The 14184-nt window shown below is 29.6% G+C and overlaps 1 protein-coding gene across 1 annotated transcript; it reads right to left on the reverse strand.

Annotated features, from left to right (window-relative positions):
• Positions 1-257: 257 nt before the first annotated feature.
• Positions 258-10714, reverse strand: LOC103869428 (agamous-like MADS-box protein AGL62). Its single transcript, XM_033291234.1, has 2 exons — positions 1801-10714; positions 258-1331 (listed from the first exon to the last, which is right to left on the reverse strand). Exons 1-2 carry the CDS (start codon positions 2122-2124, stop codon positions 804-806), a joined length of 852 nt encoding a protein of 283 aa, XP_033147125.1. The 5' UTR covers positions 2125-10714; the 3' UTR covers positions 258-803.
• Positions 10715-14184: the final 3470 nt, after the last annotated feature.

The raw sequence follows: 14184 nt of genomic DNA on the forward strand, positions 1-14184 counted from the left end.
ATTGATTTGAATATATTTACAATGATTGTGGGATAGTGTTCTTAACAAAACATTGAATGTAGGTTACTATTCTTAAAAACATGAATACACGTGGTTACTTGTATGTAAGTTACTAGGCAGACAGATGAATTTTGGTTTCTTGTGAATGTGGAAGAGCCCATGACCCACGAGAATGAGATAAAGCCATACAAATTCAAAAATTATGTGTTGCCAACATTATATCACAACTAAATCAGTCTAATGGCAATTTTTAGTAATTTATCTAGTTATGAAAGGGTAGAAGTAAATGTAGGCTGAGAATCATTGTCATGTTGACACATCAACAAAATGACACAAATGTAAATGAAATACTAAGGTTATTCATTTATTTTGCTTCTCTTTTAATAATACAAAGATATTTAGGTTATATTTTTAGTTTTCCACTAAGGTCCTATAAATCTATAATTGATCATTCTAGAACAGTATTCATAATTTTAGATGATTTTTTTTTTTGCTTTCAACAAACTCATCTCAAACATATTATTATCTTATGTGTAAACATATGGCAAATATAAATATTTTCAGAGAAGTGTAAGAATATACATATGACATATATTTCATAACAGAAGTTGGAAAAAAAGTATTATAAATTTGAAAAATTTTGAAATATAAAAAATCCACAGACTAAAACTGTGTTCAACAAGTTAAAAAAATAAACATTGGCAGTAATAATTCCCATACTAACACCATCCCAAATGTATAAAATAACAACAAAACAAAAACAATAAATAAAACGTTGTGTTTATGGCAAAAAAAAACAAAAATTAATAGTAACCATGTCCGAAACGAGGAGGATGAGCTGAATGTTGGTCACACTCAGACATTTGTTCTTGCTTAAAACATAATTGGTTTGGGTTTTGATTGTATTCTGGAGCGAACCCTTCAATAATATTACTATTAGCAATATTCCCAAATGGTGATGTAATATGATAAGGAACCATCATGTTGTGCTGATTGCAAGCGAATGTGTTCGTTGCCACCATTCTTTGATGATTATACAGATCTAAATCGGTGTCGATATTATCTGTATGATCATCACAAATCCCAAAAGTAGAATTATTTGAACTTCCACCATAGAAGTTATGACGCGGAACAATTGCTTGAAAATTCTTACAGGCTTCAGTAGTCACTGTTTTTCTCAACTTTTCCAAACCACATTTGAATTCAGTGAGTTGGCTTAAGTTCAACTCTTCTATAGGTTCTTCCCACCAATTCTCACGCATGTTACTATTTTTCCTCTTTTGCTTTAAGTCTTCAGTCCTCTTTTTCTCAATTTCGAATTCTTCTGTTACCTATTTTTGTATCATTTTATTAAAGCCACATAACAACATCAGAGAGTACTTCAACAAAAAAGTTAAACAGTTATATACTTAATCTTTATAATAAATAAAAATAGATATATTATCTATATATACTGTTTTCACGGTTTACATTGTTTATATGCACTCGACCATATTAATCATTTTAAACTCATGATAAATTTATAAAAGATTCATTTGAAGAGGTTTTGAAATCCGAATAGGCTTAATAAATTATAAAGAATATAAATCATGACTGTTACTCTAAAAGATGGAGAAAATTTGTATTTTTCAACTGATGTTAATAGCTTATTAGTTAAATAGAAACTATTGTAGATATTGTAAAATACTCAAGCAAAACAACAGAGTATAATCCAGTAAATTAGTCGATCTTCCATACCTATAAAATTTAAATTTAAAATAACTTCTAGTTAAAATATATAAGTGATAATGTAAAACTTACTTGAGTGAGATGATTGTTGAGATCTTGAACAATTGCATTTCGACGGGCTTCGCTAAGTTGCATGTCGGTGTGTTGACGAGGATTTGGTGGATTAATGTTTGCGAAGCGATCAATTACATAGTCAACATTTGGATGACCAAAAGAAAAAACTTTTTTGCCAGGCGAAAATACAATAACAACAATTTCAGCACCACAAAGCGTGCAAAGCTCACTAGCTTTTTTGAAAAGACCAGTTCTTCTTTTTGAGAATGTAACCTGAAGATTATTTTCATTTTTCATTTTGACCATCTCTATCTTTTGACGACCTTTACTTTTTCTCACCATTTTTGGGGATCTGAGAAAAGACTGAAAATGATTTGGTGTCCAGAGGCGAAAGACTGTCTTGTATTTATAGTTGAATATCTAATACCAACCGTTAGAATTTTGAATGGTTTTGAATAAATTTATTTTAAGTTTATTATCTTTTAGTTTTGAATTTATTTTTACCATATAAGTAGCAAAATAAAATCTTTATATTCTTTCAAAATTGGTATAAAATTTATGATATTTTGCAACGTTGTTATTTAACCTCTTACAGTGCATCAAAATCTGCGGAATACATGTATCGCACAGTGACCGATGTAGGATTGGATGGAGTGGGGCATGTATCGGTGATAAAAATATCTGTAAATTTTGATTTGATTCATTATTTGTTTTGATTCGATTCAGAAAAATTATACTTTCGTAACTGTACAAGCAAAACAAATACTAAAATGCAATACCCGTTAAAAATGAATCAGTTTAAAATACTAAATTTTTTAAAACGAATATCCGATCTGATCCGGTGTATATCTCTATATTCATATTTAAATTGTTAAATATACTTATATACATAATTATATATATATATATATTGTAAAGATAAAATAATGATGGTTCTTTGTAATACTATTAATTACAAGCCTTACCTATTCAAGTTGATATTATATCGTATAATTATTCTTTTTTAAGTTTTCTGATTATTATTTACCTATATGATTGTTAAAATATTGTATAATTATTTTTTACAACTTTTTGGTGACATGTATTATTTTAATTATCTTTTTAGTTTTATAATATGTATATTCAATAAATTAATTATTCAATTATTACAGTTTTAAAAGATGATTATCTTATTTTATAATGAAATATTATTGTTTATCTGAACTTTCATATTTTTCTAATTTTTAAATTTATTTTCGTGAATCGAAATGAATATCCGGTTAAATATATATATTTTATTGGATATCAGAACATCAAATATCTATATGGTGTCAAGTGTCAACGTAAATCAAATTATAAAACTGCGATTCGAACGAAGCAAAATGAATCACAACTACCTCATAAAGCATATATCTAGTTTGTACCCAGCCCTTGGCACCGACCCTAGTTTTTCTAAAAAAAATATGTGTTGAATCTATGTAAAATGCATTTAGTTTAAATATTTATTATTAAAAATAAATAGAAAATGCTCATTAAATATTTGAATTAATGCGTTTTTTGGTAGATAAATGCCTTGAATGTGGCATGCAGAATGAGTGAAACACATGGCAGACCATAATTTGTGTTATCATTCAATAACTTTTAATGTTTGTATTTTCATTTTAAAATAAATAAATTAAAAAGAATAATTGGAGTGCGGAACAAATTTTCTTTGAACCACACCTAGAGTTGAAATGAAGGTAATACGGTGTGGCTAAGCACAATTATATATTTTTTAAGTATTAATGTTGTAAATGTTATTGTGGTATACGTGTACAAAATGTAAAGATATGTAACTATTCACTTCTAAATTAAAGTGTAATGTGTTTTCAGTTAAAAATATAAATAAAAATTAAATAGTAATATGTACAGTCCAAAAAAGTGGAAAAGATGCAGTACATATTTGAATACACTCAAAATCTTGTGCGCTTAATGAATTATTCATACTTCTATAAAACATTTTCTTTAATATAAATTATTTTTATTAACTAAATTCTTCCTATTCAATTTATTTTTTGTTGTTTTGTTTATAATTTCTGAAAATTTAAAAACTAATTAGTTTATAATAGTCATTTATTTCACTGATTTTTTCATTAACAAATAAAATATATATATATTATATGTATGTCACAGTTATATTATTTATTATACATGCCACCATTCATATTTTTTGAACCGCTTATTTTAGATGAACCACAATTGTTCTGCAATATGAATTTTTCTTAAATAAACCGGAGTTAAACCGTACTGTAGTATCCAATCTGTATGTTCCATACTGCAATCATTCGAGCCTAAAATTTAAGAAAATAAAACTTTCATCTAATAATAATTTATCTATATAATATAGGTAAATTAAAGTTTAAATGTATGCTATTTAGTTAATTAAATTAATTATACTAAAATATATTTTATTTATCAAATAAGTGATAAATTTAATTTTCAAACTATAGTAAATATTATAATTTATTTACTTTTGTATAAATGATAATAGCACCACTTGGAAAAATTTTACATCAGCAAAAACTTAAGATATTGATTGAAAGAACATGTAAATACGATTTGCAGACTTTTCAAAATATATAATTATAATAATAGATAAAATAATTCTTTAAATTTTATTTATATAATCGGTATTTAATTTTTAAAACATAGATATATTATATGTACCCCTTAATGGTTACTATACATATTACCATTCACATTATTTTCAACCGCTTATTTTAGACAAACCATGATGATCCTGCACTATGTGTTTTTCGCATACTAACCATACTTAAACCATACATCAATATATAATCCGCTCATTCCCCACCGCTCAATCAATTGTTACCATTCAGAGCCAAAAATGGTTCCGTAAAATGCCTTATCTCAATTTTGTTGACCGAACATTCATATATAATTCTTATCATTTTTTTGTTTATTTTGTGTTAATACTATTAGTGTCGACTTCAAACAAAACATTATATTTTCTTATTATCATCCAAATCTCAAGTTATCTTTCTAAAATCCTGAATTTATATTTTTTTTAGTATTTCCCTTCTCTAATTTGTTCCCTCGAAATAATTAATTTTCTAATTATGATATAATCTTTCTCTTATCCATTTTCTTCGCGTCAGGTGTAACTAATTTAAGAAAGTTTTTGTGCTCCAACTCTAGGGATATTTGAATAATGTTATACTGTTATAAATAAATCGATGAGTAAGAAACTTGAGGTTAAACAAGGGTCTAAATGGTGTTAAAGTAGTGGTTGCAGTTGCGAGAGTTGGCAGATACAGGTGATTGCAATTTTAAGCATTGCTAAGTGATTTCTAAGACTGGTATATCGGTTAAAAATTGGTGATTGCGGGATAATTATGACTAGTTGACTACCAAATGAAGCATTTATTTAATAGTAAATTAAAAATTAACGCTATATATAATTATATAAATACTAAAAATCATATTATTAGAATATATAATTTAAAATATAATATATATAATATATTATTTATATTATATTAATTTAAATTTAGTTAAATATTTACACAATTTTTTATGAAAAATTATCTTTTTACTTTTCTGCAACCGCAAATGCTAACTTGAAGTATCTTTTTATTTTGAGAGGTCTGGAACGGTGCAAAGCGGTTTACTTCGTTTTGTGTGATTGTTGTAAAATGAAAAAAAAACGCTATCATCGACAAACATAACGTTTGCCATAGTAACAGGAAAACCAGTCAAACCCTGAGGCTTGATTGTTTGACCACCTCAAAAAATCTAGAGAATGAGTGTGAAACTGAACTCAAAAAACCACTTTATTTAGATGTGTTTGTGTATCATGTTATCTAGTGTAAACAATGCTAGAGACAGTTATAATACAAAGAATTTGAAGTGAATCTATATAGAGATAGAAAAGGTCTAACTCAACACGAAGACCCATGTCAATTATCACAGCAGAAAGGAGATAACAAACAATCCATCAACGCTATAACCATACTATAACAGTCAGCACTCGGTGCACAACATACAGTAGCAGCAGGAACTAATATAGGTTAGTCGTAAGAGAAAAACCTATATAGAAAGAAAGCTACTTCTCGGCCGGAAAGTGCTTTCACTCCATAAACAAACAATGTCCCTATAAAAACAAATTTCTATTATATATTAATATATTCTATTGTGTAGTTTATTTGAACTTTTAAATTAAAGAATTGATCAACTAAACACAAGTTTTTTCACATCTGATTGTAAGAAAGACTTGTCAATAAAGGAACTATCACACTTAGACTAAACATACAAAGTGGAGTAATATAAAACAAAAACATGTGATACCATTGTAAAAAACATTATTAGAAGTTGTCAGAATACAAGTATAATACACTTTTATGTATAGCTAGGGGCGTGTCCACGCTTCGCGCGGAATATTGTTTCATTGTTGTTAAGTCTGATTTTTTTGATGATGTAATTATGTGGCCAGTCTTTATTTGTCAAAATCATTATTTAGTGTTTTGTTGTGTTATGTAGTAGTAGGTAATATTTTAATATATTATGTGTTTTTTTTTCAATAATGTGTTGTTGTATGTATAGCAGTACTTGTTAATGGTGAAATGAACTTCTGATGTTTCACATTATTCTTTTGAGATTTTTTTGCCCTTTTCCCATATTTTTACCTTGAGCCGTCAACATTTATACCTTTTCGGTGTGCGGTGTTCCTCACAATCAGTCGGAAAAAAACCCACCTCTGTGTTCTTGTTTTTCTCTCTCCTTCTTCACTTGTGAGATTATCTAGTATTTTTTGTAGATTAGGTTTATGAGTTTACAGCTGTGCGGTTGTTTCCCTCCCACGACGTTGTAGATTTTTCCAGTCATTAGGTTGGGTCAGAGTTTAGTTGTAGTTGTCCTTGATGTTGTCTTCTTCGTCATTGGCTTACCGTCGATAGTCCCTTCTCTTCATGGTTTTGAAGATCTGATCTTTAGTGATCTGACTTATATGCTTTTTTTTTCATAACTCGAGGATGGCTCCACAGTTTGCTGATCTCGTTTCGTCTTCTTGACTCTCTTTGTTCTCTCATCTCGTTCCATATTTCATCGCTGCTCGCGTCTCTAGTGGCTCTCCCTTCCGCCATGTTTGCCACTCCAGGTTCAGATAGTGTTTTCCTAACTATGTGTTTTGGAAGGTTGTTTCTGGTCTCAAACTTGAGCTTTGGTTTCTCGGTGGTTGGCTTCCATTCTTCCTCCCTTAGGTTATTTCTATTCTTCTCCCGCTTCCCTTGGTATAGGTGTGCGTAGTTAATCTTTTAGAGTCTTGGTCCTTTCTATTAAGAGTTTGTCGTTCTTTGCTGGTATGGGCACCTTGTATGTGCTTGTTTAGTTTGTGAGGTGATTATTACCTCTTAGCTGGTGGCTATTCTTCTAATGATGTAGGCATGTATCTTCCTACTTCGTGGTGACTTTGGTTTTCTGGTGATTATTCTTCCTCTGGTCCACTTTTTTTTTTTGCTTTTTGCGCTGGTGATTGATCACACTCCTTTGTGTCCGGAGATTGCTTTGTCTCTGATTTTACTTTTTACCATTTTCTGACCTCTGCTTGTTTTACCTAAGACATTCTTTGATAAGATGAGGTGAGTTAGTCTTCTTTGTTGATCTCTTTTCAGCTGCAGGCTTTTATTGAGTTAGTGTTACTATGGTATTTTTTTTTCTATGATTGTGGAGGTTTTAGGTTTAGATTTTGTGTGTTTAATCTAGTTTCTTCTTCTTTAGTTTAGTTGTTTTCACTTATGTATATATAAGTTGTAAGTTCCATCCCTCCATAGGGATTATTTACTTTTTATATCATAAAGTTATATAAGGACCAAAATTGTTCTTTTGCTTAAGGGCTAAAATCCGCGGGTCTGGCTTTGAGTCCAGGTGACATCAATAGTAATATTGTTCAACCCTCTATAGTTGGTGTAAGATTTTGTGTACAATTGAAGATTTTTTACTTTATAAATATTATTTAAAAGTAAAAATAAAATATAATTGGAAATGCTATAACATAAGTTAGATCATCTCCAATGGTACATCATTTTGTGGGAGAACATAATATCTTTTGAAAAACTCTCTCCAAAGGTACATCATTTTGCGCTCTCTTCAATAGTACATCATTTTAAAGAGAAAAATGAGGATATGAATAATAACACATCAAATTTGTATTCATAACCTCATTTTATTTGGTATTTTATTATTTACAAATTGATCCTTACACTTTTGCATAGTTTGTTTATGTCTATTTTTTTAAAAAATATATGTGTTTTCTACTTTGATAAAATTATTAATTCATATAAATCATAGTATATTCTATTTGAAACTAACATGTATATAATAAAGATTTAGTTAAAACAAATTGTTGTGGGATAATTTTCTTAAGATTTAAAAATAAAACAATTACTAGAACTCAATAATAAGTATTCATAAAATAATATAATTATAATAATCTTTTTTGAGAGGAAAAATAAATGGAACCATTGAAGCAAAACTTAAACTATTTTGAGTTTGAATTTACATCATTTTGAAGGAAAAAATGATGTAAACCATTGGAGATATCTTCACTGAAATTAAACCATATTATTAACCAAGGATAAGAGTTTGGTCACCACTTACAAAGGTTGATCATCAAAATTAATCTAGAAATACGTATAACCTCGGTTTGATAGAATATTTGGATGGATTTCTGTTTAAGAACACATCTCTAAACAATAATAAACCGAACTATAGTTAGGGCCTGATTGGTTGAAACACAATGGTTGCGGGAGCTTTCAGATGTGGTTGGTTACAGTTTCTAGCGTTAATAAGCGATTTGTACGATTGGTATATCGGTTAGAAATTGAGGTATTTGTAAAATATTTGTGACTGGTTGATTATGAGATATCACAACGGTTTAATAATAAATTACTAATATTAATACATTATAACATTATAAAAATATCAAAACATATTATTATGATAAAATATTATGATTATTAATAAAATATAATTAATAAAAATACTACGTCATTTATTTATTTATTTATTTATTTTGTAGTTTAAATGAAAGTTATAATGTCAATAAGATTTGTTTTGAAGATTTATATTAGAATTTTTTTTAAAGAATATTTTGTTTCGTTTATGTATGTATCTTTTTCTATATGTATATATATTAATGTTTAACATTATAGCGAATAATGTTGGTTTAAATGTTTATAAAATAAATTATAATATTGTTAGTGAATTTAAATTAAATTTTAAGTTTTTGATGAAAAATATATTTTTATTTATCATATTTTAATTTTAAAATTTAAATAAAAAACAAAATATTTTTTAAAAAAATAATTTTGTAATTATTTATCCATCCGCAATCGAAACCGCAAACGCTAGTGAAAACAACTTTTGATTTTAAGAGGTTTGAAGAGGTTAAAAGCTATTTGTATGTTTTAGTGATTGTTGCAAAACACAAATAATTGTTACCAATCTGAAAAACTGTATTTATGTGTGGTAACAAAGAAACCAGTCAGATTCTAAATCGATACAAAAACTTAAGTGAAATCAACACAATAATAATACAAGTGCAGAGTTGGCACTTCATCTTTTTAAAGCTTTGTGTAGATGCCACATCAATTAATGAAAAAACTTATCAATCCAATCAAAACATTTCACAATTACACATCACCTACACATGTACTTCAAAACACACAAAGAAACCAAAGTCTCTCACTGTTTTATCGTTACAGCTTCACATATACATGCACTTTGGGAACGTAAAAATAAAGATAAATCGTGTATATTTAGAAAAGTCAAACATAGAAAACCGAAAAGGGATTCAATCGGTTTTGAACGTTTCACTTTGAACCCTTTTGCTTGTAATGCATATGAATCTCTGACTTCTTATACCATGCCTTATTCCCCCAGGGCAATATGTGAGTTGTCTTTATATAACTTGAATCAATATCATAGTTGTTATTGAAATTTTTTGTCCTCTTGTAATCAATCGTTATCATGGGAGTCTCTAAAAACCTGCTTTGATGTCTTGTTTTTCATGTAATAGATTGTTTGGAATACACCTGAATCCTCAGTTTTCAGAATTGATTTGAAGTGATATCTTTTCCCTTTTTCGCTATTTGTAAGCTCGGACTGCATCACTATTTCAGTTTGCTTAGTACAGAGTATACATATCAAGTAGTGCGTTTACAAACTTCTAAGTTCTATCTATAGTTAGACATGTTTGTGATGATGTAAGTTTTATTTGTATAGATTTTCCTTCTCTGGAGCGGGATGATTGAATTCTTTCTTATCAATTTATTTATTCTTGAAAAAGGCAAGGTGGTTTCTTGTGCCTGTCAATGATTTTTTTACCAGAAGCAAAAGAATTTACAATTTTTTTTCTAAGTTGTTGTATATACTCTATGAAAATGTTGCACACAGACACTACTCGTCTAAGATGTACATAGAGTAGAACCGATGCAATAGGATGTGAAAACGGTCCTCGTGTGATAAAACCAAAAGACTAATCATTGTCTACACTGAAGAAACCAATGCCAAGATTTTAGTCATAGCTTATTAATTTAAAGTTTATTGAAATTTCAAAAAAGGTAAGGGCATACAAAAAATGAGAAAAAGAAACATAAAATTTTAGCCAAAAAAGAAGCTTAGAAAAAGGAGAGAAAAGGAACAAAAAGCTTCTTTTCCGACTAGGAACCCGAAGAGAATTCGAACGAAGCTGAAATAATGACAAATTGTTGTATAATAAAAGGTGGGAGATGATTTTATATTGGGAAAAAGACTAGGATAGCACCAAACTAAGTTTTTGTTCCCAAAGTAGCACTCAAGGCTCAAAGTCACAAAAATAGGTTTCATTAAAGAGGTAAATATACACTTATACCCCTTGGGTTAATTAATCCAAACCTTAGGGTTTAGAGTTAAGGGGGTGAGGTTTTGGAATTAGAGTTTAAAATTTTATAAAAAATAAATACTAAAATAAAAAATAAAAATTTTTAAAACAGTTTAAAAAATTATTTTTAAACTATAAAAAGAAAATTTGAAAAAAAAAATAAAAAAAATTTCAAAATTTTTTTTTAAAAAAAATTATAAAATTTCGAATCTGAAAACATATAATCTGAAATTATAAAAAAAATTTCTTTTTTTTTAATTTTATTTTTATTTTATTTTATTTTTTTATTTTATTTTATTTTATTTTTTTTTATTTTTTTTTGTTTATTTAATTTTAAACCAAGGGTATTAGGGATATTTTACCCTTTAATGAATGTCATTTTTGTGACTTTCTCCTTCTAGTGCTATTTTTGAGACATAAACTTCAAAAGGTGCTATTATTGACAATTGTCCTTTTATATTTGGTATTATATATTATCTTTTATAGAAATAAAAGAAAGATGAGATGGAACATGAGAGTGAGAGAGAAATGAGTAGGAGAGAGGTTCATGTGTGTAATACGAGAGAGAGATGTTGTATCAAAACTGATTACTTTATTTCTAACACATACACATCCTTTTATAGTACAAAATATAATGTTTAGTCATCTCTTCTCTACAGACACAAAGATACATGCTTATGACAAGATGGTGTTGAAGTGAGACATGTATCTTTTGGATAATCATCTATATTATAACACTCCCCCTTGATTATCCAAACTTGTATTAAGTAGTGCCTCGTTAAAAACCTAATCATGAAAAAACCCATTGGGACAAAAACCATGACAAGGAAAAAAGAGTACACTGTCCGTAATCTTCCCCTGAAAATAGTGGACCTAGCTTTCTTATCATAGGTCACGTAAATGCTCTTTGTTTTTCTCGAGCTCCCTTATGTACGAGAAAAATCTTGTAGGAATGTGCTTTGTTCTATCGCTTTTGATGTAGCCTTCTTTGAGTTGAGCAACACAAGCCGAGTTGTCTTCAAATATTTTCGTCGGCTTTTTCTTGTTGATTATTCTGTTTGATTCTTGTATGTGGTGACTCATTAACCGAAGCCACACACATTCTCGACATGCTTCGTGAAGCGCAATAGTCTTTGCATGATTCGAAGATGTCGCAACCAGATTTTGTTTCTGGGACCGCCAAGAGATCGCGGTTCCACCAATTGTAAAAACTATATCCGATTTACGTTCGACTTTATAAATAACATGTATCTGCAAAACCATACCAAACTCGGAGTTTCTAGGTAAACCAATCCTGAATCAATACGTACCTTGGAGAGAACTGACATGTTCTCGACGCCATTCTAATTTCCATAAATATGAAATGAGCTGTATCTTGCAAAGACATTAGTGTCTAAAACTATATTTTATCAAATACAACTTGCAAGACATATAAGCTCACAAATACTTTATTACCATTAGCATCTCCAAAGTACTTATTTATATAAGATCTTACCTGGATCTTTTAAAATAACATATCTTTTAAGATCGAGAGATCTATTTACTATTGGAGTACTCAAATGAGTCGCTTTATTCATACAAAAGCGTTTCAATAACCTTTTCGTATGATTTGATTGATGCACAATTATTCTTTCTCGGAGATGCTTTATCGGGAGCCCAAAACAAAACTTTGTCTTGCCGAGATCTTTCATTTCGAACTCCTCTTTCATATGAGTTCGAGCATCATCAACCTCCTTTTGTGTTCCAATTATGTTCAGGTCATCTACATATACAGCAATGATCACAAAGCCAGATGACGATTTCTTTATAAAAACGCATAGACATATCACATTATTAACATATCCCTTTTTCAAGATATATTCACTTAAGCGATTGTACCACATGCGTCCTTATTGCTTTAATCCTTATAGTGATCGCTGTAACTTGACCGAACAAATCTCCCTGGATTTTTCTTTCAATGCTCCTTGCATTTTCAATCCCTCAGGGAGTTTCATATATATATCGTTATCCAACGATCCATACAAATATGAAGTCACAACGTTCATGAGATGCATCTTAAGATTTTTAGACGCCGTTAGGCTCATTAAAAATCTAAACGTAATTGCATCCATTACCGGGGAATACGTTTTCTCAAAATCAATTCCCGGTCTCTGAGAAAATCTTTGGGCAACTAATCAGGTTTTATATCGTGTTACTTTTCTCACGAATACCCACTTATACCCAACATAATTTATATTCTCAGGCGTTATGACTATAGGTCCAAAGACATTCCTTTTATTTAGGGAGAATAATTCAATTTGAATGGCCTTCTGCCACTACTCCCCATCATGTCTTTTTAACAAATGGACCTTGGATCGGGATCATCACTTTTATTATCGATCTCTTTGGACATAGAAAAGGAGAACATTCCATCAACATCTTTTGTCTTATAACTTTTCATCAAGGGTGTAGTTGATGAAAATCTCATACTTTTCTGTTCCCTTTTCGTCATCTGGATCATCTTTATTTGGTTCATCTTGAACCTTTTCATTTATGCCTTCTTTCAGACATTTTTCAGTATCATGTTCTTCTGGAACCTTTCCATTTATGTCTTCTTTCAGACATCTTAGCATCAGGTTCTCTTTGAACCTTTCCACTTATGTCTTCTTTCAGACATTTTTTACTATCAAGTTCTTCAGGAACTTTGCAACTTTTCTCAACCAATTTATTTCGGGGGTTTTTTATCTCTAGAACCCGCTAGTCTCCCCCTCTTTAACTGAACCTTAGGTTCATTTTATTTCCATCAATTTGTTCTTTAGGAACATCAACTCTTGATGGAATATTTTCAGCGGGTATATCATATCGTATCTGTGAACACATTTGGTAACTGGTTTGTCAAATTATGCAAGTGCACAATTTTTTGAACTTCCAGCTCTCTTTGATTTGTAGGGGGACCAAAGTGCAACAACGAATGTGTACACCATGTAATTTATTTAGAAATTTCTCAAATTCCTCCCCCAAACGCTGGAATTCATTCTCATTAAAATGATAATTGGCAAATCGTGCCATAAACATATCACCAGTTACTGGTTCAAGATACCTTATATACGGCTTGTTCTAACTCTTTCAGAGTTTTATATATTCCCGAGAGTATCTTTAACTCTCCAGGGACTACTAAACATCAAGATGCAACTCAAGTTATTTTTGTCCTGCCAGACATTTCAATATATTGCATCTATTTTAAATTTTCTCCAGTGACCTCGGAACAAGCCGTTTTTCATACTCAAGGTCATCTTTCATTTCATTCTCTGGAGAACTATACCTTGGACTTTTGGTCCAAAAATCTCTCGTTTTTCTAACGAGCTTTATATCGAATTGATGGCCAATCAATTCACTATACCCTCACACATAGAGGTAGATTCATAATCTTTATTTTTATAGCGCTTTTTCATTTATTTATTATCGACAATCTATTTTCTCTTTGGTTCCATCTTTTTATCCGTACTGATATGGTTAATCGAGATCTCTTT

Source organism: Brassica rapa, chromosome A05 (genome assembly GCF_000309985.2).
Source record: "Brassica rapa cultivar Chiifu-401-42 chromosome A05, CAAS_Brap_v3.01, whole genome shotgun sequence".
Classification (NCBI taxonomy): domain Eukaryota; kingdom Viridiplantae; phylum Streptophyta; class Magnoliopsida; order Brassicales; family Brassicaceae; genus Brassica; species Brassica rapa.